Raw genomic sequence first — 25,719 nt, forward strand, 5'->3', positions numbered from 1 at the left:
AAATTCAGTAGGTACTTTTTTTTTTACTTTGGTTTCTTTTTTATTCATAACTTTGTGAACAACTAGCCAAAGTTACAAAGTTACTAAATTCGTAATAGTTATAATGGAAATGCCAGATTTTGTATGGAAAGTGGCGTCTTTTTTTTTTCGCGCGGCCATCGACCAAACTTTGTTTTTTGATTACAAAATAGTGTAATAAACCAAACTTACTATGGCATGTATACCTCTAAACTCAGTCTGAACTGAGTTACGAGCATTAGAAGTTTGATGATTTTCATACTAAGATTTGCTTTCTGTGCGCAAGTTTTGTAAGAAATTGCAACAAAATATTGCGCTATTTTTTTTATTGCGCTGATTCTGCTCCATACTGATGTCTGGAGCCTTTAATGGATGGTATTGTTTGTTTACACATACAATCTCACTATTTTGTTGCAATTTCTTACAAAACTTTGCGCGCAAAAAGCAAATCTAGTATGAAAATCATCAAACTTCTAATGCTCGTAACTCAGTTCAGACTGAGTTTAGAGGTATACATGTCATAGTAAGTTTGGTTTATTACACTAATTCGTAATCAAAAAACAAAGTTTGGTCGATGGTCGCGCGAAAAAAAAAGACGCCAATTTCCGGCATTGTCTTTTGGCCAATGTTTTCGAGTGACAAAACTTTACCTAGATTGACTACTCAACGCATTATTTAAATTCCTTAGCAATAATGAATCGATTAAAATCACTTTTATTGCTCAGTTCTAATACCGGTTTTTTAATTTGGGTGGTTGAAATGTAACATCACTAGCGCGCCATTGTGGTGGTGGTTGGTTGAGTGTCATTTTTGTCCAGTTTGTGTGTTTTTATTAAGTTTTAGGGCAGTAATGAATATATTTTTTACTAATATTTTAGTGGAAGTAACAACAGTGACAATAATGCGTGCCGAACCTTTTATACCTGACTAATTGGCATCTTTGAGTCATCACGGTTAGTTCAAATTGATGGCTGAGGTTATTTGTTGTGACATAGGTAGATATATCGTTATTAATTTGTCATCAACGATTTTATTTAATCTTTGGAAAAGCCTGCCTATGTGAAATATATAAAATAGTGCACATTACATGCGCTTCTGTTTAACAAGTAAATCTCGTTATATACGTGCGCATGAACACCTCCAGTCGTATCTCGGCGTTGGTCGCGATTTACAAAGAAACATTTTTCTTGAACAACTCACAGGTCCTATTGTTGTTATGCAGCTTACTAATGGTGATATGATGATCAGAATAAAATATGTCAGACAGTTAATGTAAAATGAAAATAATAAATTGGCAATGAAAAGTAATCCTGCTTTAATGCTTGAGTCAGTAATGTAAGTCAATACATAGTACTTTGTATTTGAATCTATCTCTATAATGTTTCCAACAATTGTTCTGATCAGTTGATGTTGGTTTCTCATATTGGTCTAAAGGTATGTAGTTATTAGCACAAATTTTATTTACCTTAGCATTGTCATTTGATTTTTATTGTTCATTGCTACAGTATTACAGTATAGGTATGCAGAACAAAATAAAATAACAGTGGTAGTAGGTTTTTAATATTTTTATTAAATCCATGTTATTCACCCATCCACCCACATGTAATTGCACATTTGTTCTAATAACCACAATTGAAGTACTTAAAAAAACTTTTCCTATTTATTAACAACCATTTTGTGTGTTTAGTGATGTGACTTATTATTTTCTTAAGAACCTCTTCATCATGGCTCCGCTCAGACTTGTTAAAGCTCTGTGAGTGAGATTTCCTTGATAAAACTACTGCATAGAAACAAGTTACTTAAAAACTATGTGTGTTATGTCCAGTTCTTTGTAGGATTAGATTAGATTCCCAGTTATTATTGACTAATTCTTATTTCATAACTTTATAGAAATAAATGTTTATGGGAACGAAAGTTATCTACAATTACTACTAATTAGGGCTTAGTATATAATTTTATGTTTCTTGCAATTTGTCTTACATTTTTGCTGGAGATTAACAACAGTAAAACAAAACTTGAATAACTTATCTGATGATGATGATAGAGTAACCTCATCAGGATATTTTTAAAAGTATAATAAAGAACCTTAGATCACTGACAGATAAATTTCTGAAGTAAAACATTTATATTGTAAAAATATACATAGATTATTATCTAATTACTCAATTACATAAAACTCATAAAAAACTCATAAAACTCATTTATTTCTGTAAATAGGCTTAAAAAAAGCACTTTTACACGTCCCAGTATTAACCCTACCACTGCTTCAGGACAATAAATGGGCCAGTGCTGAGAAGAAGCAGTGCAAGAAACTCAGTCACTATTGTCAGCCTCTTTTTCAAAGGTTTACATGCTTTAAAATGTACAAAGTTATAAATATTTATGCGAGCTAGGCAGTAAAGTATCCCAAACATTTTTATCTTTTAAATAATCATCGACTTTATAGTAGCCCTTTTTCATTAAGGTACTTTTAATATGTGCTTTGAATTTATGAATGGGTAGTTCTACAACAGTTTGTGGTAATACTCTACTTCCTATCTATAAGGAGTTATTATTAAAAACGGGATAGCTTAAATTCATTTGCATAGGTAAATTAGTTATGCGAATGCAAGAAATTTATTTACTGGATACTCCGTAGTTAAGTTTCAGCAGCTAAGATAAACAGTAAAAATTGTCTGTGTTGATGTGCCTAAAGAATTTTACACATTTTATTCAAAAAATTATAGCAGGCAAAATGAAATGTAGTAATTTGTTAAAATAATTAGAAACAATAATGTTTCTGTGTTGTTGCATAAATTGTTTATTAGGTATTAACAAGCAATATTTCAATTATTTTTAAATATAATTAGTACTTTTTGTAATGAAAATAGTGTACAGTTTTAACCCTTTAACTGATCAAATTAACTGTTGTAACTAATGTAATGAAAGTTAGGGGGCGTCCATAAATTACGTGAGACAATTTTGGCCATTTTTCAACCCCCCCGCCCCCCTTGGTGAGATTTGGTGAGATTTTGCCTGACCCCCTCCCCCACCCCCCTAATCTCACGTGATATTTAATAAAATGCCTATTTTGCCATGTCTATGCTTCGAGTCTATTAGATTTATATGAAAAAATCAGTAACCCAGTGTCGTGCCACGCGCAGTGCAGGGTTCCGTAGCTTCCAGTCGTTTAGTAAGACAAGCAATTGCTTACGGAACCCTACACTGCGCGTGTCACGACACGCACTTGGCCAATTTTTTACGCAATAGCGATGCCGATGACGTTTTTTTTTAAATTTCGAATTTTCTTAATTTCGACATTTATTCTGCATCTTTAGTGTTCACAAATGCTGATGGAGGCATTTTTAGTTTAATTTGATTAGACGGTTTAGAATAAATTGTCATTATCATAATAAAAAAAATCATTTTTTTTACTTCAATAACCCAGTTTTCTGGCAATTTTACTCTATTTCTTGTAGGAAAAATTACGTGATATTTTTCGAAACCCCCCCTCTCCCCCACGTGAGATTTAGTGAGGTTTTCGTTGACCCCCTCCCCCCCCTAAAAGTCTCACGTAATTTATGGACGCCCCCTTATTGGCTTATTGAATCCAGTCTTTTTTACATCAAATGATAATGTCATTGTCAACCATTCCAACTAAATATTTTTGTGTTATAAGTGGGTGGTCCAGGTTCACCACTGCACAGTAGTCCAGCACTAGCGTTCCTCCAGCAGTCCAACGCCGATACTGATGGGCTGTACATATAGATGGTTCCATCCACGAAGACGCGCCGCACGATTCATCCGCTAATGATCGAGTGTTATCGGTACACGCTAAATTATCCATGAGTGCACACGCACACTACATTAATGACGCTCAGATTGCTCAGATCAAACTCCGCGCATCCTGTACTTCCCTCGACCAGAAATTGGTGTGGCGCGTCTTCGTGGATGGAACGATCTATAATCGCCTTTATGTTTACTACAACAAAATGTATCATCCCCAGGATTCTCCAGAGCGAGCAATAGGTAGGGCCAGCGATGGAGGTGGCAGCCCGCGCGCTCGACGTGCTGCCCCTGCTGCAGGAGCGGGTGGCGGCGCTGACGGGGGGCCGCGACCGCCGCGGGGGGCCCATCATATGGTTCCCCGCCAACTCGCGCCGCGACCGCGTCGCCCCAGATGACTACCGCCGCCTGCTGCACTATTTAATGAGTATACCATGGTATGTTATGAATCATTGCTAATTTTATTTAAGACAGGGCCCCTCACTTGTTTTGGCTGGACCCCCTGCGTGTAGGATTGTATTTTGTATTCTTCATGTGGAAGAGTAAGTACACTTTCTTTTTGTGCTGTATGGTGTGTGATTTTAAGTCCAGAACAGGACAAAATCCAGGACATTATCATGGACCCCTGTTGCATCCAAGCGGATCAACCAATATAAATTACACATTACATGGATCCGTAGGTGATCGCAATCGATCCATGGAGATTTTAAGATCTTTTTTATTTTTATAAGATAGTGACTAGCGTACCTGATCAACTCTACATAAATCGAAGGAGTTTGGTTTGTATTTGCGCTTAGATCTTTTAAGCTGGCTTATCTACTTTGTACCGTGCGAAGTCGGGGCGGGTCGCTAGTATTTGTTGGTTTGCAACATTGCAACATTTACTGCACTAAATGCCTAGATATTATGCAATGACACTGTAATATTCAGATATAGTGTTAAATCTGAAAGCAGTGAAAGTAAGTGAAAGTCTATTTAAAACTAACATTGATAATTATCAAATCTCAGTAGTGCTCTACAATTTATTCATGTTCATATCAGTGTATAAAGGTAGTTGATACTGAGAATAAATTTACCTCATTACTTTATTGGTCCACCTACCAAACAAGGATCGTTACGAGAAGCGATTTTGCATATGTGTGCGCACATTGTTGGCCATACAGATAACTCGTATCCCTACCTGCACTGCACGCATCGACAATGGCCACTTGACATTGTTCCAAGGAGTAATCAAGTTCCATTGTTTGGGTCTTCACTGCAAAACAATATTGCCTCGCTTTATCATGCCACCAATTGGCTTTATGAACGCAATTTAATTAATTTCGCATCGGACACATTTCGAAAAAGCACATAAAAAATGTCGAAAACTTGAGTGTGGGGTGTTTAATAATCGCAGCATGGCTTTCGAAAAGAGGTCAAAACGCGCCGATCGATGCTAAAAGTAGCATGTCTGTTTCATTCCTAAATTGATTCAGTTAGTTAAGACCCAATTAAGAAGGAATTTATAATATAATCATTCAATGATCCAACACTACATAGGCTATAATAGGTCCACAAAAACCATTACAATAATTTATTAGAAATCGGAGCGAATTCCGGCAAGTATTTTAGAAAGCTATTAGTGGTTTTTGTTAAAAAAATATGTATGATAACACTTAAATAGCGGCACCAAGTTCGGATCCAGCAAGCGGAAAGTGTGATGAACGCAAGCACGTCTACCTGAGTCATGTATAGTGAAATATTTATCTAGGCACCATAGTAATTCTATGTATAGGTACGTTAAAGATTTGGCGTTAGTTGATTAGCATGATGATTTTTAATTAAGAAATGTTGGCTACAAAAGGATTTAAAATGTTTTACTCCGCAATATTCGTTAATGAAGGATATTAGTTCGATTAATGTTTATTTGCGCACCAAAGTTAATTGACTTATCAAAATATTTGGGGCCATGGGGTTAGGTTTATACTTGACAATCAATAAATGACAACATTTATTTTGATTAGAGGTTTTTGTTTATCATCTCGTAATAATTAATATGTTTTTATGTAGCCAAGGATATTAACAATATTCAAATAGAAACAGAAAATAAATCTTAAAATAAATACAATGTTCACACGTCGCGTCGCAGTTATCTTTTCTTGACTGCTAGTGATGTTATGTCTGATGAATCACTGCAAAGTTATTCAAAACTAACGTCTAATCAAAAGTGATTTTGACATGCTAATGAGTCTGAGTTGTAAGGATTACAGCAGATATGAATTTGTGTAGTAAACGTTGAATATTTTTTAAAAGCGGTAAACACATTTTTTTTAAGTAAGTGCGAGAAAATCCATAAACGGTTGTTCAGCCACGCCACAGTCACTCAATCGTGTGAATGACGTCATCTTATTCTAAAACAGTGCTGTACCATACTGTTATTTTATTGATTTTTGTGTATGTTGTGCTTCAACGTTTTCCATATTCTTAATGACTTGAGCATTCAGTAGGTGGTGGCATAACTAAATTAATTGAATTTTTGATACTAGATGCAATATTTACGGCGTTGTTAGGTTTTCGACGCGGTTCTAAGTAAAATAGGAATTTAATGTGTTTTGCTTGAGATATAACAAAATATTTGCTGAAAAAAACACGAATAGCATCATGAAAGACCATAAATATATCAGTCGGTTGTCTCTATCAGGTAATCATCGCATATTGCCATAAGACAGCGACAAGAAAGCGTCGCGCGTATCTCCCGACTAGCGCATATTTTATCATTTTTTAATGTTATTATTTCTCGAGTACTTACGATTGCCGCCTGAGGCAAGTTATTTTTAAACGTCTCATTATATTTGCCTCAAAAATACCTGCCGGCATCAATGCACGAGGCACTTTTATCCGTGTCCAGGATGTTATAGCTTACGATGGAAATGTGGAGTAAGTAACTGTAACTGTTATGTTATTTCTTTTTGTTACAGTGATTCTGTCAGATCGCATGGCTTCACGATACTAATTGACATGCGATATGGTTCAGCTTGGGCTGCTGTAAAGCCCATTCTAAAAGTTCTCCAAGAACACTTTTCCTCATCCGTCCACCAGGCATTGGTTGTCAAACCTGACAATTTCTGGCAAAAGCAACGCACAACGATAGGAGCTCATAAGTACAAGTTTGAGGTAAGTTTTTATAATTGATGACAATATGTAGTATTTTTGTCCTCTATTAAAGATCATCATCATCAACAGCCCTTTACAGTCCACTGCTGGACTATGAGCCTCCTCCACTATAGTGGAGGGTTTTGCCATAATCTCCACGCTTGGCAGGCGGGTTGGAGATCGCAGTTTAAAAGATTGATGTTTTTCAGAGAGCGCTGCTGCCCATTCTCTGTTTGATGTGTAGTCCCTAAGTCGCCTCTTACGACACCCGCGGGAAGAGTAGGGGTTGGTGACAAATGTATTCTACTCTGCCGTCACCACACGGCTAGATATTTCTAGGCATATTTTACTGTTCTCTTGTGAATACTAACGGACTATTGCAAACAGAAACGGGACTATTCTCACCTCTCGTTCCCACCGCTGGAACTCATGTGTAGCCAGGATCTACAATATACTTACGTTCGTGTTTTGTTTCAGACAACCATGATTAGCTTAGAGGCACTTCCCAAGGTGATAGATAGCTCACAAGTAACAACAGATTTAGATGGCACACTCCAATATGATCACGCGCAGTGGATCGATTTGCGATTGGTAAGAAATATTGTATTACCTAGCTAGTTCAGGAACTCTACATAAATTTTTTTTGTTGTTAGTGACATAGTTTATCTAAAATAGGGCTTTGCACACGTGTAGGACTACGTTTGACTGAGTACTTATTATTATTCTATGGTTTGACGACGTTTTTATTGAAAAACATTAGCAAGCAAATAGAGTAATATTTTGTGAAACATTTCGCTCAACAAGAACTATTTCAAATAGTGACAATGTCGCGCTTGCGTTCTCTCTTAACATGTTCCGCGTCACGCAAATGCGTTGCAAAAATCATGTTGCGGGGACGCTTAGCGTCTAACGTGCAGCGTCATGCAAATTCAACGTCAAGTTTGTGGTGATTTTGATTACCTATTGCATGCGAGGCTCAAACTGCTGAAAATCAGCGTCGGGGCATACATTGTCCAGGCTTGTGTTAAGCCAGGGACTGGCACACGTTTATGTGTACCATTTAAAGTGTATTATTATGTGTCTTCCTTCTAAAGTATAATTTGTAATCGTAGGCCTTAGAAGAGCTGGTGTGGCAAGCGGGCGAGCTGATCGATCGGCTGGACGACCTGCAGGAGGACGTGGCGCGCGCGGACTTCGCCGACGACGTGACGGGCGCGCGCCGCGCCATCGACGCGCACGCAGACATCAGCAAGCGGCTCGCCAAGGTGCCCGTGGATGAACTAGAGGCGCAAGGTCAGTTCGTGCAAACAATTTCACGTGTGCGATCCCCCAAATGGAAGAATAACGTCCCGCCAGGCCTAGCTCACTCCGCGCGGTACATCCGATAATTACCTACAGCGAAGCGCCCCGCCGGCGGGTATTATATCAGTCGAGTGTCACGCGCGCGCCCGTCAGGACGTGGTTGTATTCTATGATCGAAGTATTATTTAAAAATGGACATAAAGAGAAAGAAATATTGTACGGCGTTCGGGTGTTTAAATTCGAAAAGAAATCTACCGGATTTATCTTTTTTTTTCGCTTCCCAAAGATGCTGAAAAGTATGTTGGCCATGTAGGTAATCAATAATTCTTAGGATAGTATAGGAACCTAACCTACTATGACTACTGCTCAGAATGCGTTCGTTCGTTTCAGCCAAATGACGTCCACTGCTGGACAAAGGCCTCTCCCAAGGTTTTCCATAATGAATGCATACTTACCTACATACGTAACGTACCTCATTACAAATAAGTAGATTAATTATTTTTTCACTAGACAGCAACCCTAACAGTGTAAGAAGAGTTCAGAGGCACGCGATAGAAAGAGACAAAACTTGTAGGTGAATAAAATTGTAGGTACGTAGTGCTGTGCGAGCTGAATTCCACTGTATCGCGTCGTAGCAAGACTCGCATTTATTTAAATCGTCTTGCGGAGTAATCCTTCTGTACCTGTACTATTACTTATTCTGTGGTCCCGCTCAACATTTGAAAGAGCCTCAGGTATCCCTAATTTATTGGTGGAAACAACAAAATATACTCGTACAGTACATTTGAGTCGTTAATATTGAATACTTGTAAACACGAAACAATATTGTGTTTACCCAACATATTGCCAGTGTAAACAAACCATATTGAACAGGGAATTTATTTCGTGTTTCAACCTGATTTTATTTACACACTATTATATGGCATGATAGATTATTTGATTAGAGAAAGTGTATTGAAAATATGAGGATATAAAACATCTTTATGTATGGCTGATTGTATTAGACAGACCACTCGAGCGAACCCGCGTTTTGTATGCAAAAAAACAATACTTCATGTTTCCCGTCACTTGAAAACCTTGTTGCGGACTATTCGCACGCGTGATTTGCGACGGGCAGCACGACAACTGGCTCGGACGTAATGCTAGGTATGTGTCACGAACGCCGACACCAGCACCACAAAGTCATATTTAAAAATTGTTCGCTACCGCTTCCACCACTATCTGCGCCGCAACATGTCATTACAGTAACGTCTTGATTCATTAACACCAATTAATTTGCACTGTTGGTCTTGAAACTTGCACAGTTTAATTAAGCGATTAATATCTGTCTGGATGAATGTGTAATAGAAAATTATTGAATTGTGTAATGGCGGGGTCTATCGCGTAACAAAGTTATTTGGCTGTCGCGGTCGAGCGGCCGAGGAACCAGTCACACCGTTGATGGTTAACCCTAGTCGCGGATTGTATAATAGCGTTTTCAGCGCGGGCCGACAGTTGTGCGTTACAACATGCCGTAGGATGTTGTCGATCCGTGTCGTTCGACAATCGTGCTACGGTCGACATGTGTTTCGATTGCTTGTGGTATTTTGATGACGAAGGTACCTACAGTTCTCATAATGATTTTATTGAAAATCAGTGAAAATATTCAAAGTGTTCCGTTTGTTATTCAGATGAGTTTTGGATCTATTTGAGTTACAGACATCCCAGTGCTTTGCAAAACTTTAAATGTTCTTTAAATTGGTAACGGCTGAAAATCCGGACTAAAGTATAGCAACATATTGTATCTGTTTGCATTGGGGACTATCGTTTTTTTGCTCACCATTTGGCGCCACTGTTGACTAAGGTCCAGAGGTATAGCTAACAAAGGCGACTTTAGAAGAAGTACGGACACAACAGAATATACTCTTGAAAATAAATATCTTGGAGCAGTGTAAAATAAAAATAAAAATGATATTATGATAGTGTTAACGGTATCATTGAAAGAAACATAATTATTTCATGTAATCAACGAACTAGATATACAAACGTGCTAGATTTTTTGCTTTTTTAGTAAGCGCGCAAGTCGTAAATATCGGCCGCAATCGTGATAGGTATATTTCTATACTTATAATAAATCTGTAGAGAGGTCAATTCTGTACATGAAATATATTTTCAAAATAACTATCAGGGGGTGATTAGTGATCGATACTGATGCCAAAAATGCAATCAGTAAAATTTTTGTCTGTCTGTCTGTCTGTCTGTCTGTATGTTCCTTATAGAAACAAAAACTACTTGACGGATTTTAACGAAACTTGGTACAATTATTCTTCGTTCTCCTGGGCAGGTTATAGGATACTTAGGAATTCCCACGGGCACGGGAAGTAGCGGGAAAATCCTTTTGTATGAAAAATCTAAACTGCTTAAGTTAGACGCTTGAAATTTGGCATGCGGGTACCTTAGTAAACTCAAAGCTTAGTTACAACAGGATGTTGCAAAATTCCCACGGGAACGGGAGTTAGCGGGAAAAAACATTTGTATGAAAAAATCTAAACCGCTTAAGTTAGACGCTTGAAATTTGGCATGCGGGTACCTTAGTAAACTCAAAGCTTAGTTACAACAGGATGTTGCAAAATTCCCACGGGAACGGGAGTTAGCGGGAAAAAACATTTGTATGAAAAAATCTAAACCGCGTAAGATAGATGAAGGGGGTAAAACGGGATCCACGCGTACGAAGTCGCGGGCGGCCGCTAGTCTATCATAATTTCCGACTTATGATTTATATGGTATTATTGATACAGGATGTGCATTTTGAGAATGGGCTTATTAGACTGTTAATGAATTATGTGTATTTGTATTTGCTGTGTTTAGTTGACAAATCGCTTAAATACATATTCTGATAGTTTCTCGAAGTATGTGAAACAAGTATCGAACTAACTGATTTACTGACGCTATGTAATAGGTATGTTTGTAGGTCAATTCTGGTTTGGGTAATCACCGCGGTTAAACCTAATTATGCGTGCGAATCGATTAAGTGTAAGGGTGGCCTCCTATCCTCATATTTGTCAGATGTTCATATAACAACGACAATCAGATGTAGAGCTATTATAAGATGTTTTGGCGGTTGAATATGTACCTCAAACCTCAGACGACAACCCTAACCCTCCTTGCTAGCGAACGATCACTCTACTTTGTAGTTTTCGGCCTCCAGGACGATTGCCTTCGGTTTTCTTAATGATCCAGAGCTGTTCAAGGTCTCCATCTTTCCTGGCAATGTGGCTAAATAGTTTCACACATAGTGACAGTTTTCTATTTAATTTCTATCTCCATTGCAGACCATTTGCTCCAGAATCCATCTATTTTTAAAACTGTACAAAAGGAATTTAAATGTATCATTAAAATGTATGTGTTATGTAATGAAAATCGAATGTGTTTTAATTTTATCTCAATACTAACCGAGTTAACCTGTCCAGGCGAGCGCGTCCTCCAGCGCTTGGAGGCGGCGGAGGCAGCTTGCGCGGAGGCCAGCGGCAGCGGCGGCGAGGCGGCGTTCCACTGCGGCTCGCCGGGCGCCGTGCGTGCGCAGCTGGCCGGCGTGCGGTCTGCCCACGCGCACGCGCACAAACTGTGGCAGCACAAGAAGATGCAGCTCGACCAGTGCTTCCAGCTGCGGCTGTTCGAGCAGGACTGCGAGAAGGTTGGTTAAACTTATAACAAAAACAGTCGCTAAACGAGGAGGCGTTCCTCTGTGGCTCACGGATGCTGTGCGTGCGATCAGCTCTCGCGCACGCGCACAAACTCTGGCAGCACAAGAAGATGCAGCTCGACCAGTGCTTCCAGCTGCGGCTGTTCGAGCAGGACCGAGAAGGTTGGTTATACTTATAACAAAAACAGTCGCTTAACGAGGAGGCGTTCCTCTGTGGCTCACGGGTGCTGTGCGTACGATCTGCCCACGCGCACGCGCACAATCTCTGGCAGCACAAGAAGATGCAGCTCGACCAGTGCTTTCAGCTGCGGCTGTTCGAGCAGGACTGCGACAAGGTTGGTTAAACTTATAACAAAAACAGTCGCTAAACGAGGAGGCGTTCCTCTGTGGCTCACGGGCGCTGTGCGTGCGATCTGTCCACGCGCACGCGCACAAGCTATGGCAGCACAAGAAGATGCAGCTCGACCAGTGCTTCCAGCTGCGGCCGTTCGAGCAAGACTGCGAGAAGGTTGGTTATACTTATAACAAAAACAGTCGCTTAACTAGGTGGCGTTCCTCTGTGGCTCGCGGGTGCTGTGCGTGCGATCTGCCCACGCGCACGCGCACAAACTTTGGCAGCACTAGAAGATGCAGCTCGACCAGTGCTTCCAGCTGCGGCTGTTTGAGCAGGACTGCGAGAAGGTTGGTTATAACAAAAACAGCCGCTAAACGAGGAGGCCTTCCTCTGTGGCTCGCGGGTGCTGTGCGTGCGATCTGCTCATGCGCACGCGCACAAACTGTGGCAGCACAAGAAGATGCAGCTCGACCAGTGCTTCCAGCTGCGGCTGTTCGAGCAGGACTGCGAGAAGGTTGGTTATACTTATAACAAAAACAGTCTCTAAACGAGGTGGCGTTCCTCTGTGGCTCACGGGTGCTGTGCGTGCGATCTGCCCACGCGCACGCGCACAAACTCTGGCAGCACAAGAAGATGCAGCTCGACCAGTGCTTCCAGTTGCGTTGGTTTTTCAAAGAGAGGCAGTAAATGACGACACGTTATTATATTTATTTTTCACAAAATAATTTGATTTACACCTTTTACGGTACCATTGTCTATTGATAATATGGAATATAGCTTAGGCCTTTATGCTTTCTTATATTTTGACATTCTTGCCTTTGCCTTTCTTTATCATCATCACTCCAATGTTTCATTTATTGTTGCAGATGCTCGAATGGATCGTAAACCATCGCACGGCGTTTCTCGCTACCTACGTCGAGATCGGAAGATCCTGTGCAGCAGCTAAACGCCTTCAAGAAGAACACGCTAGGTACCTAAATTAACTTTGATTACCTAAATTCATTCAGTATACGTGATAAATCTGAAGATACACACTTATTACCAAACCTATAAAATACTCCGTAGTGGAGCTCCTTATTTAATTGTAATATAACGTGTCGCATATGACAGTATAACCAGGCCTGTTCATCTCCGCGAGTTTACATCGAAAACAAAACACGCACGACGGCCCACATACAGGATACTATTCGACAAGGCCTCACATACGAGCGAACATTGACTCACGCACGCGTATTCTTTTGTATGATGGAAGAAAGTAAAGAAAATGGTGTACTAAATACTGTGTAGTATTTAACTGCCTAAATAATAATAAAAACACATAATGTACTTTTTTAAGTTGCCTCAAGACTTAGTCAAGTAAGTCAAGTCAAGACACTGAGAGGTAAATAAGTAGTTAATATTATTCATGATAATTCATGCAAAATCATGTATTTCCTCCGCCATATTCCGCAGTTTGGCACCTCACGTCACATCATTTTACCGAAGTCAGCCCTATAGCTTCGGCGCAGTGCCGATCACTGACGTTTGTCTACAAAATGGTGCTTGACTCTTGAGACAGGCTAAATTACACCATATTGTTGATGACATTGAGCATACATTTTTTTAAATACCTTCGCGAAGTAAAACTTCTGTACGTAGTACTTATTATTATTCTGTGGTATAACTTCATTGATTAGAGAAGAACAGTCTCGATCATTTTGTGCATTGTTTCTAGGTTCGCCGCAGCGTGCACCGGCGGCGGGCGGCCCAGCGTGGCGCGTGTGACGACTGCTGCTCGACGCCTGGCCGACAAGCGCCACTACGCCGAAGCCCACATCACGGCGCTTGCGCATCGCCTCGAACGCGCTTACAAGCAGCTTTCCGCCGGTGAGTTTGAGACTATTGATGACTGCTTACTTTTCTTCTGTTGTGTCTGTCTGTACTTCTTTTTTAAACCGAAAGACGTCGCTGCTGTACAAAGACAAAGGATTTCCACTACTACCGATTTTGATTTGCCCACCTACCAAGTTCGAGGTTAGCCAACATAACGTCTGTGGTTGGAAAACGTTTCTGAGCACGCTTCAAAGGCCATCCCGACTTTGGGCTATGTGCTCCGCCTATTGTCGCTTTTGTCGATTCTGTCCGGGAAATCTATTGGTGTTCTAGTTTCTTCAGAATCAGTAAGTTGGAGTTCAGGTTGAAGAGCTTTTGGCATTATCTTTGCAGAATCGTGTTGCTGTCATACTTCACATACATTCATAGCCCTCAAAAAATCTGTATTGTTTTAACATATTGGTTTGTACAGTTAAACGTGTAATTAAATAATTAAATCTCCACCGTTTTTTTAAGTAATCGCATCCGACGGTGCATAATTAACTCATTTTCTATACGGATATGAACTCGTTTGTGTTTCCTGTATTATAGTAAAACTGAGTTGGTAAAACATTTCAATACAATTAAAGTAATTCTTTTTAACTATGCTGAATCACTTGAAAATGATTGATTGCTTGACCGCATTATTGGGCACAATTATGCAGTTGTGCGTTACATAGGAACATTTTTGTTTGTAAAATATAACTCAATAGCGTGATATATCAAATTATAGTTGGTTTCTAGGAAGTTTTCTTCATAAATGAATGAATATACACGTGCTGTTTGTATTATCAGTGGTAGCCGTTAATAAATTTTTATACACGAGTATTATGTGCAATGTGCATAATTAATTGTACAGCTCGTTATTAAAAAAATACTACAGCTGTACCAAATGTACCGAAAATTGCATGCGTTGCTGTAACAAAATTTAAAATTTCTCTTTTTTAATAAAGTCAACTTAGTACATATCGTCTACTCGTATCGTATTTAATGAAAATATTGTAGGCATATGAATTCAAAGTGCTGAGAGGCTATGAATCATTTTTCACAACTACGTGGATAGAACCATTACATCGTTAACGATTTCGTTGATAGCGATGCGTGTGGTTTTATCAACCATAATCGATGGATCTTCATCTTATTGAAAACTAGAGGGTTTCTATATCATTTCACACATTTAGCCTATATCTGATATTTGGCGATATTGGATTTTTCTTTCATTTCCGAAATCCAATTAAGTTATGCTAATCCCACTCACGTGTTTTACCTTTTTCGGAGTAACGTAGTGTCTCAATAAAGTCATGTCGATATTAAATAGAATCGAGTAACGTACTGTCCAAGAAACGTTTGTCGAAATTCAGTTACTACGTCTTGTTTTAACGTAGGATAAAGCTTTGGTTTCATTTTGTAATCGAATCTACTCTTCTTCTTGATTATAGCCTGACCAGGAACATAAAAACCCTGGCATAGAGGCGCGTCAATTGCATTTGATAGTGCAACACTGAGTGCAGTCGTACCTGTGTTAAATTAATAGGCTAACTTTATGTATCAGGATTCAGGATTACGGGCTAATTTGATATTTTCATAAGTTAACGAAAAAGATTATACTATAGGTAACCTGATTTAAATAAATTAAATGAAACCATCAATCGAACTAGTAGGATTTATTTTATTATTCATCAATAATCAAATTCTGAACTTGAATATTCAACTGCAATGTCTGCTCATGAACGCTTCAAACTCGGTACTTCTTTCCCAATTCCATAAAATTCAACACTTACAAAGTGATAAAAAACTTTAAAATAGGTAGTTGAAACAAACCACAGCTAATTTTCATAGTGGACTGTACTATACGATAAACATGTCAGTCAATTTGACAACCTTTGTCGGAAACATTATTCAATGAAAATATTGTCCGAAACCTTAGTATTTCTCTTCGACAAATACTTTAACACATTGTGAACCACTTTTCTTTCACGACTATAAAAAGATTTTAGCAATTTAAAACACAAAATCAATTGCGCACATTTAAAATAAAGTTTGTTTACACTTTGACAGCAATAGACTGACATGCAAGGTGACATATCAATAAAGTTTTCAGTTACTGTTGCCATTAAAAGAAATTAGCACCATTAGTTTTCCGCAACATGGCGAGGGTTTATATGTTCCTGGTCGGGCTATAGTGTAGATGTTAACAATTTGGTCAGAATAGATCTCCTTTCTTTCCGTTTGTGTTATACAAATGTTAACAGCATGTACAATAGGCTAGATGACAAAATTTCAATTATTTGTCCGTCAGACAGATAATTAGAAAATATTAAACTCATATTTTTTATTTTCTTTCAAAATTAAATAATAACAGTGCTACATCGAGTTGAAATGGCGCGTTACGTCACGCTATTACGCTACGTCACGCAAACGGCACGCGACATTTCAACTCAATATAATACTGTAATTATTCGATTATGAAAAAAATAAAAAATACGTCTCCAAAATTTTTTTATTATTTGTCTGACGGACTAAATGGAATTTCGATTTCATTACCCAGTCATCATTCCTATTGCAGGCCTAGAGGAGCGCTCGGCAGTGCTGTCTCTGTCCGTGGTGTTCCACCACAAGGCCGAGGCGTACGCGTCAGCCGTGGGCGGGTGGGGCGCGCAGTGCGCGGTGGCGCTGCAGCTGGCCACGGGGCAGGGCGGCGCGCCGTGCGGCGACCCGCGCGCGCTCGAGCAGCACGCGCAGCGGCACCGCCAGCTTTACGAGCACATGTGCCAGGCGTACACAGAGGTAAAACTACAGAAGGAGCGCCCAGCAGTGCTCTCTCTCAGTGGAGAAATTTGTAAGGAGTCATGCAAAACGCCCGGGGAATGGAGAGATCTCCTGAGATATGTACCATCCTAGACCGCATCCTCAACACTCAACATCAGGTGCGATTGTGGTCAAATACCTGCCTTGTTATGCATCGTTCGTTCGTTCGTAAAAAAAAAAAAAGATTTGTTTCGTACGGCGTGAGGCAGGAAGAAGGCGTACGAATGCGTCGGCCGTGGGCGAATTTACGCCTGTCAGCTCTACGCTGGGCATATGTACCAGGCGTATACTGAGGTGAGAGCTTGTGACATAAAGGTCTGGCAGAGCACTCGCAATGCTGTTTCTATCAATGGTGGATCACGCCACAAAGTGGAGGCTTGCATGTCGGCGATGGGCGGGGCTTCGTGTGTGCTCGAGCAGCACGCGCAGCGCCACCGCCAGCTGTACGAGCACATGTGCCAGGCGTACACAGAGGTGAGAGCTTGTGTATTACAGGCCTAGCGTCCAGCAGTGCTAGCTCTCCGTGGTGATCCACCACAATGTGGAACGGATGAACTGGTGGACGTATGCGTCGGCAGTGTGTTGTCTCTTCGCGGTATTCCACCACAAGGCGTACGAATGCGTCGGCCGTGGGCGAATTTACGACTGTCAGCTCTACGCTAGGCATATGTACCAGGCGTATACTGAGGTGAGAGCTTGTGACATACAGGTCTGGCAGAGCACTCGCAATGCTGTTTCTATCAATGGTGGATCACGCCACAAAGTGGAGGCTTGCATGTCGGCGATGGGCGGGGCTTCGTGTGTGCTCGAGCAACACGCGCAGCGCCACCGCCAGCTGTACGAGCACATGTGCCAGGCGTACACCGAGGTGAGAGCTTGTGTACTAAGCAGGGTACTCATCTAATGTAATGTATCAGATACTGTATCAAGTGAGTACATAGGCACGAGCCCGCTGCGAGATGCTCGCGCGTGGTTCGCAGGGAGATCGTAGCGACCCACCGAGTGGCGGTATCACTGCGAGCACAAAGGCGGCTCGCAGTAGGATCCAGGAGCTCGCAGCCAGATACGAGATGACCGTGGACGAGCCGTACTCACTTGAAGGTTGGTTACGTTACATACTACGTTACGTCCTACATGGCAGGTGAGTACCCTGCCCTCAGATCATAGAAAGAGAATAGATATGAAGTCGCGCGTAACTACAACGAGAACCAGTGTCCCCACATTTCCCCCACCACAGCTCCCACACACACATTCAACTGTGTAAAAACAAAGCGACTGAGAGTCTACGACAACATGTGCAACCGGCTTAAAAGTGCTGTGATTGGCCAGAAGGCGTGCCTTATGGCCAATCAATGGCCGCGTGACGTGACGCACACTTTGAAAAAAGCAATTAGAGAGAAGAAAGATAAAATGGAGTCGATAAGATATCGATACTTTAAATCCTGGGGGCAAGGCTCGAAATTGGTTTAAAAAATGCTTGTATGAAAACCTTTTTATTATTATACGTTATTATTATGTTCTTTAACGATTTTTGCATAAAGGAGTCAGTTCGAACACGAGCCCTGCACTATGTTACGACCGGCACATGCGGCCGTACTGTGTATTTTCACGCGTCAGTGGATATCGGAAGAAATAAAATACATTGCGCAGTAGTTACGCATGACATAAAGTGGTTGCTAACTAAATCGTCAATGTACAACGTGTTTGAATTTTTATCACCACTAATTTCGATATCGCAGTAAATGTCACGGCACTGAATTCGTTCGTAAAAATGTTTAGTTTTTTTTATTTATAAGCAAAATACCAATGGATTTGCAATACTTACATGTGGTAAATGACTTCATTGTTCCTGTAGTTCTTCGTTTCACTTATGTTATTGCACGTTACGACGCATTATCCAACAATATCGGAGAACATTTCCTCAGTACGACTGAATCGCGACTAACCTGGCGTCGCGGGCGATGTTCGTTTCTGGGCATATCGCGGAGACACGCGCCACGCCCCCGTTTCACATCTATTCCCTTCTATGATCTGAGACCCTGCCCTACAGGCCTAGTGATCAACAGTGCTAATTCTCCGTGGTGTGGAACGACGAACTGGTGGATGTATGCGTCGGCGGTGGGCGGGTGTGCGCGTGCGCTTGATCAACAAGTGCAGAGGCGCCGCCAACAATACGAGCACATATTATGCCAGGTGTACACAGTGGTGAGAGCTTGTGTAGTACAGGCTTAAGAGGAGCGCTCTGCAGTGCTCTCTCCGTGGTATTCCACCACGCGCAGCGGCACCGCCAGCTGAACGAGCACATGTGCCAGGCGTACACAGAGGTAACTACAAGCCAGTGCCGTTTATCTCCGTGACGAAGGTGTATTAGTCGGCTGTGGGCGGGTTTACGAGCACATGTGCCAGGCGTACACAGAGGTAAAAGTACAGACCGTGGGGTTTGACGCAGATAGTGGTGTTCCACAACAAGGCGTTGTATTCTACTCAGCCAACCACTAGGACTTCACTGGCGACTTATTTGCATCATCATTTCAGCCACAGGACGTCCACTGCTGAATATAGGCCTCCCCCAATGACTTCCACATCGCACGGTTGGTAGCCTTATTGCTACCTTAATCAGGTCGTCGGTCCTCCGTGTGGGTTGACGTCACACGCTTATTTTACTTATAATTATATTTGGACTTTCATTATGATCATTAGAGTTTTCTCCTTTTAATATCAAGTTATTAGATACTACTACATTCAAATAACGATGTTTTGTTTGCAGGTTCATTCCACTAGTAAAAAGCTGCTATACCAGCTTGATCACCTAGTTCAAGTTTGCCATCAAACCGACCCTGCGGATATGGTAAGTTTATAATAATATATTATAGGCCCCAAATTCGCTACCATTGTGCTTTTTGGAGGCTTTGTTATAAACGTATAAGCTAACAGTATGCTGTTATCATTTAGTAGGCAATTTGCATATTTTAATAAGACCTCGAGTATCTTTTCCATATTTGTCGAATTGAAATACCCTTCAAAGAATTTAGTTACGTCGTTTCGTACCGTACACGCTGCATAAGACAGCTCACATTTGTTACAACACGTAAATTCACGTCTCACGCTCTATTATTCCTAATTTGCGACTTAAAGCTGTTCCCGTTACTTTACTCATTACGTGTTATTAAGGATTTCATTAGTAAACGTTAAAACATAGAGCTTTAGATCATGACTGAAAAGTAGGATTAGCTTACAATTTGCGTATTTATTTAATAAACATTTTTTGTTGCCAGCAGAGCGACGGGTCCGTAAGCACGGCAGGCAGTAGCGGCGGCGACCCGGCGGCGGATTACAGCTCGGGCGCGAATCATGTGCTCGCCGTCATACACCAGATATTAGGCCACCACCGGGCCTTAGAAGCGCGCTATCACCAGGCCAGGCTCAAGCTGCACCAACGACTTGCGTTGCTTTTGTACAAAGAGGATTGTAGGCAGGTAAGGGATATGAGGATACAATCTTAAGTATTAGGTTACGGATAATCCAGACCGCGCTGGTCACTAACAAAGATAAGATGAAGAGAAACAGAAAACATTTTGCACTGTACTTTTCTATACTGGGCCACCACAAGGCCTTGGAGGCGCGCTATCACCAGGCCAGGCTCAAGCTGCACCAACGACTTGCGTTGCTTTTGTACAAAGAGGATTGTAGGCAGGTAAGGGTTATGAGGACGTGCACACGGTATACTCGGAGGCGAATTACAGCTCGGGCGCGAACCATGTGCTCGCCGTCATACACCAGATACTGGGCCACCACAGGGCTTTGGAAGCGCGCTATCACCAAGCCAGGCTCAAGCTGCACCAACGACTTGCGTTGCTTTTGTACAGTCACGGAATGAAAAGGTTCGTCAGTTTTCAAATTGATTCCTTCAACGAATCGCGAGCACATATTACCTTTTGAAACTATGTTACAGAATAATCTCGAGTTAGAGAAAATGATATTAAACTGTTCGTCAGTAAAGTTCAAAATTATTCAGATCAAAGTTGTTTGACGATTCATCTTGTCAAGAAGATTATTATGATTGATAAACTAAAACCTTCTTGTTGGTTCAACAGGCCATTATTATTTCTATTAAATAAAAAAAAAACTACATTTTGTGACATTGCACTGATGGGATAGAAAAATAAACAAGCAAAAACCTTATTCGTTAGCAAACGTCATAGTTATTAATTTATTTCAATGTTAGCAGCACTGTTTCTTGCACGGTTATGTTGGCAGGTTTGATTCTTTCAGTACCTAGTGCAAGCGAAAAGCGACACTAAGGTGACGAACCTTTTCATTCCGCGACTGTACAAAGAGGATTGTAGGCAGGTAAGGGATATGAGGACGTGCACACGGTTTACTCGGCGGCGGGTTACAGCTCGGGCGCCTATCACTTGATCGCTGTCATACACCACATATTAAGCCACCACCGGGCCTTGGAAGCGCGCTATCACCAGGCCAGGCTCACGCTGCACCAACGACTTGCGTTGCTTTTGTACAAAGAGGATTGTAGGCAGGTAAGGGATATGAGGACGTGCACACGGTATATTCGGCGGCGAATTACAGCTCGGGCGCGAACCATGTGCTCGCCGTCATACACCAGATACTGGGCCACCACAGGGCTTTGGAAGCGCGCTATCACCAAGCCAGGCTCAAGCTGCACCAACGACTTGCGTTGCTTTTGTACAAAGAGTATTGTAGGCAGGTAAGGGATATGAGGACGTGCACACGGTATACCCGGCGGCGAATTACAGCTCGGGCGCTTATCACGTGATCGCCGTCATACACCAGATACTGGGCCACCACAGGGCTTTGGAAGCGCGCTATCACCAGGCCAGGCTCAAGCTGCACCAACGACTTGCGTTGCTTTTGTACAAAGAGGATTGTAGGCAGGTATGGTTAAGCATTAGAACAAACCAGGCTGCTGGACACTATAATGATGAATTTTAGTGGAGGAATTGGAAGTGTTTTACAATGTCCTTTTCTATATCACAAGTTTTACAGTATACGCCTAGCTAAGGTATTCTATCTGTAAAGAATATTGGTATTTGCCTAACACGTGTTACACTAGCACTCATAATGCGATGGATCTAAAACTATGATGTTTGTTCTAGGTTTTGGACTGGTTGGCGAATCATGGTGAAGTTTTCCTGCAGAAAAATACAGGAATAGGACGGAATCTCCACAAGGCAAGAGTGTATCAGAAATCTCATGAACATTTCGAAAATGTTGCTCAAGTAAGTTCTTGTTATATCAATCTGGTTTTATTACTCACTAGCTGACCCGGCGAACTTTGTTCCGCCTTAATGGCAATAAATAAGCAGACTTTTTTTAATTTCGAACGGGATAAAAAGTATCCTATGTCCTTCTCCTGGCTCTAAACTACCTCCCTGACAATTTTCAGCTAAATCGGTTCAGCCGTTCTTGAGTTATAAGCGAAGTAACTAACACGACTTTCTTTTATATATACAGTGTGTCCGGGCATGTAGTGATCAAACTTTATGGGCCAAATCTAGGGACAATTTTATCGATAAAAATACTTCAAATTTGGGGCTTGACCCATTTATCGCAAAATTACAAGGATTTAAGTTTTTAATTTTTAGTATTCACCTCTTCCTTCAAAAACACGTGAAAGCGTGGGTAGCTTAACATTAATAAGCAAATATTTTATATCATGCGATAGCCAATAAAATTATCTATTAGCAAAAGTAGAAAACAGATACAAGTTTCATACATTTTAAGGGAGTAAGAATGGATTTAATTAGAAAAAAACATGACTTTTCTCACTTCTTTTTCAGTTATTTTCCAACACAAGAAAAACCGGGTCGTTAAGGTATCTTTTATTTGCATTGTATTATTAGTATTTGAGCTATTCTACAAAACGAACGTAAATTTATTAGTCTACGTCTATTAGTTTCGACGTAATTGTTGAACAAAGATACCCCTTCCCAGCGGTTTCCATAGTAATCGGAATAGGTTGTGTGATTCTTTCAGGCAGTGCATTTTAGCATGTCGCGTGCGCTATGGAATCCGCTGGGAAGGGGTATCTTTGTTCAACAATTACGTCGAAACTAATAAACGTAGACTAATAAATTTACATTCGTTTTGTAGAATAGCTCAAATACTAATAATACAATGCAAATAAAACATACCTTAACGACCTGGTTTTTCTTGTGTTGGAAAATAACTGAAAAAGAAGTGAAAAAAGTCATGTTTTTTTCTAATTAAATCCATTCTTACTCCCTTAAAATGTATGAAACTTGTATCTGTTTTCTACTTTTGCTAATAGATAATTTTATTGGCTATCGCATGATATAAAATTTTTGCTTATTAGTGTTAAGCTACCCACGCTTTCACTTGTTTTTGGAGGAAGAGGTGAAAACTAAAAATTAAAAACTTAAATCCTCGTAATTTTGCTAGAAATGGGTCAAGCCCCAAATTTGAAGTATTTTCATCGATAAAATTGTCCATAGATTACGCCCTTAAAGTTTGATCACTACAAACCCGGACACACTGTATAGATTCAAACGTTTCATGATTTGGTTGTCTACTCTCCAAATTGATTTTGAAATATTAGCTCCGTCTTTAAATGAGGGCTATCGTTTTTATACTTAACAGTTGGCACCCCTGGCGATTGACAGGACCTTACTCTACAGTGGCGCCATCTTGATGAGTGCAAATGCGATAGTCCTCCTACCACTTTAGCACTCACCAGATGGTGCCACTGTCTTCGCTACTAGCAAGTGACAGGACCTTACTCTACAGTGGCGCAAACTGGTGAGCGCTAAAACGATAACCCTCATTGAGTTAGACTTATTGTGAGAGAAATATAAAAGCCAAAATCATTTCTCGAGATAATTATTTAGGAGAAACAATATATTTCGGCGCCTCTAAACGCAATGCTCTTTTCAGAATACGTACACGAACGCCGAGAAACTTCTGGCAGCAGCGGAGGAGTTGGCACGCTCAGGCGAATGCGACCCCGAAGAAGTGCTGGGTGTTGCGAGAGATTTGGAAGCGCACGTGGCAGCGTTCGCGGCGCGCGTCGACCGCCGGCGGAGAAGGCTCGACTTGGCCGTGCTGCTGTATACTCACGAGAAAGAGGCAAGCGTTTTAGAAACTAAAAATATAACTCGTATTAAAATATTACGTTTTGGCCTCTAGCAGTATTATTTAGGGCGCGAACTCAACCACCAAAGCGGAAATGAGAAAAAATGTGTTGTAAACTCGTTCCTGTCTACATTCATGTCAGTGCTGGCTGACTACTGAATGAAGTTGTAACAGGCAATAAAAACGGAAAACTGTGCCTTCCAAGCTGGCAGCGTAGTCGTGTCAGAGCGCGCTAACTTCAGCTCAACGTCTAACCACATGCAGTTCAGTTACTTGCTCTAGCTAGCACACATCTCTGCTTCACTCTAGCCAGTACACATCTTCGCAAGGTTTTGGTTGATTTAGCGGTAAGATAGCCAGTTCCTCCGTGGTTGAGGATTCCGGGTGAAGCTCGCTTCCACCTTCAGCCTGATCGTTACTTACCATCAGGTGAGATACAGGCCATGAGCTTCCTCGTGGATAAAAAATAGACTACTAATATTGGGTTAATAGTTCACCTATTCACCGAATATGAATACCCGTAGGGCGGGGCACATAGCTCGTAGAGACGATGGCCGTTGGGGCAGAAAAGTTCTCGAGTGGCAACCACGGGCTGGAAGACGTAGCGTGGGCAGGCTTCCTACTAGGTGGACCAACGATCTGGTAAAGGTCGCGGAAAGAGCCTGGATGCGGGCAGCGCAGGACCGTGCATTGTGGATTGTGGAGGAGGCCTTTGTCCAGCAGTGGACGTCATTTGGCTGAAACGAACGAAGGAACGGATACCGGTGTTCGTTGCAAAACACATGTAATAGCGTCCTTTCGTTGTTTTAGCTCCTCCAATGGCTTGAGACGCTTCGCAGCGGCGGCGGCGTGTGCGCATCGGACGACACGCCCGAGGCGGCGCGGCGCGCGCTCGAGCAGTGCGCACAACACCGCGCCGCCAGCCTCGACGCCTGCGCCGCCACCATCGCGCAGGGCGAGGCGCTACTGCAGGACTTACGGTGAGTCGAGTGACCAGCTTCATCATCCATCATCAGTTCATCACCATCAATAGACGTGTTGACACCACCAATCAAATGACGTACTTTTTAAAACTGTCAAAATGAGACTCCCCCTTAGATTTTGTATGGCAATACAAGCAAGGGACGTGACTATTTTGTCAATTCAATTCAACTACTTTTTTCAATTACAATGGAACCAAAAGTCGTAATTTACAGATAATTTAAAATTAATTATTTATTTAAGACCAGAATGAAGTGTCATTTTAGAAAAGTTGTGTTTTGGAATTTTTGGAGAATGGTGTCAAATTGTCCATTGACAGTTAAGGCTCTGTGCAAATGGGCCACCGACCACAGCCGCCGGTGGCCAACGACGGCGACTTAACACACTTTTTGTATAGTGGCGAGTCGCGGACACTACTGTACTGTCCACTTCGAGAAGGATCAGTACCTACCTCTAGCATGAACAACTTTCATCTTCGAATCGTTTGCGTATTCGACAAAATTCGGTACTCAATCTTCGAATTAAACGATAACGTGACAGTTTTGATTCTCAAAATAAGTTTCGTGCAACCATTTCTCATACTAAGTTCACTTTACAACACGTTCACAAGGGCGCTGTTGCAGTTTTCGTCCTAAATCCTTTGATGGCGATTCGAATACGCAAACGATTGGAACTCGAAAGTTTTTCATGCTAGCCGTACAGGCCGGAGATGGAA

The 25,719-nt window shown here is 41.3% G+C and overlaps 1 protein-coding gene across 1 annotated transcript in view; it reads left to right on the top strand.

Moving 5' to 3' along the window:
- Positions 1 to 807: 807 nt before the first annotated feature.
- LOC114361051 (triple functional domain protein-like) overlaps positions 808 to 25,719 on the top strand; it is a gene marked incomplete at its 3' end in the record, with an annotated part of 52,140 nt that continues 27,228 nt past the window's right edge. The window contains exons 1-14 of the mRNA XM_028315966.1: positions 808 to 971; positions 4,005 to 4,220; positions 6,741 to 6,936; positions 7,393 to 7,506; positions 8,028 to 8,208; positions 11,667 to 11,890; positions 13,100 to 13,203; positions 13,948 to 14,099; positions 16,651 to 16,871; positions 19,660 to 19,740; positions 20,171 to 20,368; positions 22,028 to 22,150; positions 23,826 to 24,017; positions 24,834 to 25,003. Of these exons, the coding sequence (XP_028171767.1) occupies positions 4,039 to 4,220; positions 6,741 to 6,936; positions 7,393 to 7,506; positions 8,028 to 8,208; positions 11,667 to 11,890; positions 13,100 to 13,203; positions 13,948 to 14,099; positions 16,651 to 16,871; positions 19,660 to 19,740; positions 20,171 to 20,368; positions 22,028 to 22,150; positions 23,826 to 24,017; positions 24,834 to 25,003 (2,138 nt within the window). The remainder of the gene's footprint in view (positions 972 to 4,004; positions 4,221 to 6,740; positions 6,937 to 7,392; positions 7,507 to 8,027; positions 8,209 to 11,666; positions 11,891 to 13,099; positions 13,204 to 13,947; positions 14,100 to 16,650; positions 16,872 to 19,659; positions 19,741 to 20,170; positions 20,369 to 22,027; positions 22,151 to 23,825; positions 24,018 to 24,833; positions 25,004 to 25,719) is intronic.

The sequence above is a fragment of the Ostrinia furnacalis genome, unplaced genomic scaffold, assembly GCF_004193835.3.
Source record: "Ostrinia furnacalis isolate ACB-3 unplaced genomic scaffold, ASM419383v2 OfSCF5400, whole genome shotgun sequence".
In the NCBI taxonomy this organism is placed as follows: Eukaryota; Metazoa; Arthropoda; class Insecta; order Lepidoptera; family Crambidae; genus Ostrinia; species Ostrinia furnacalis.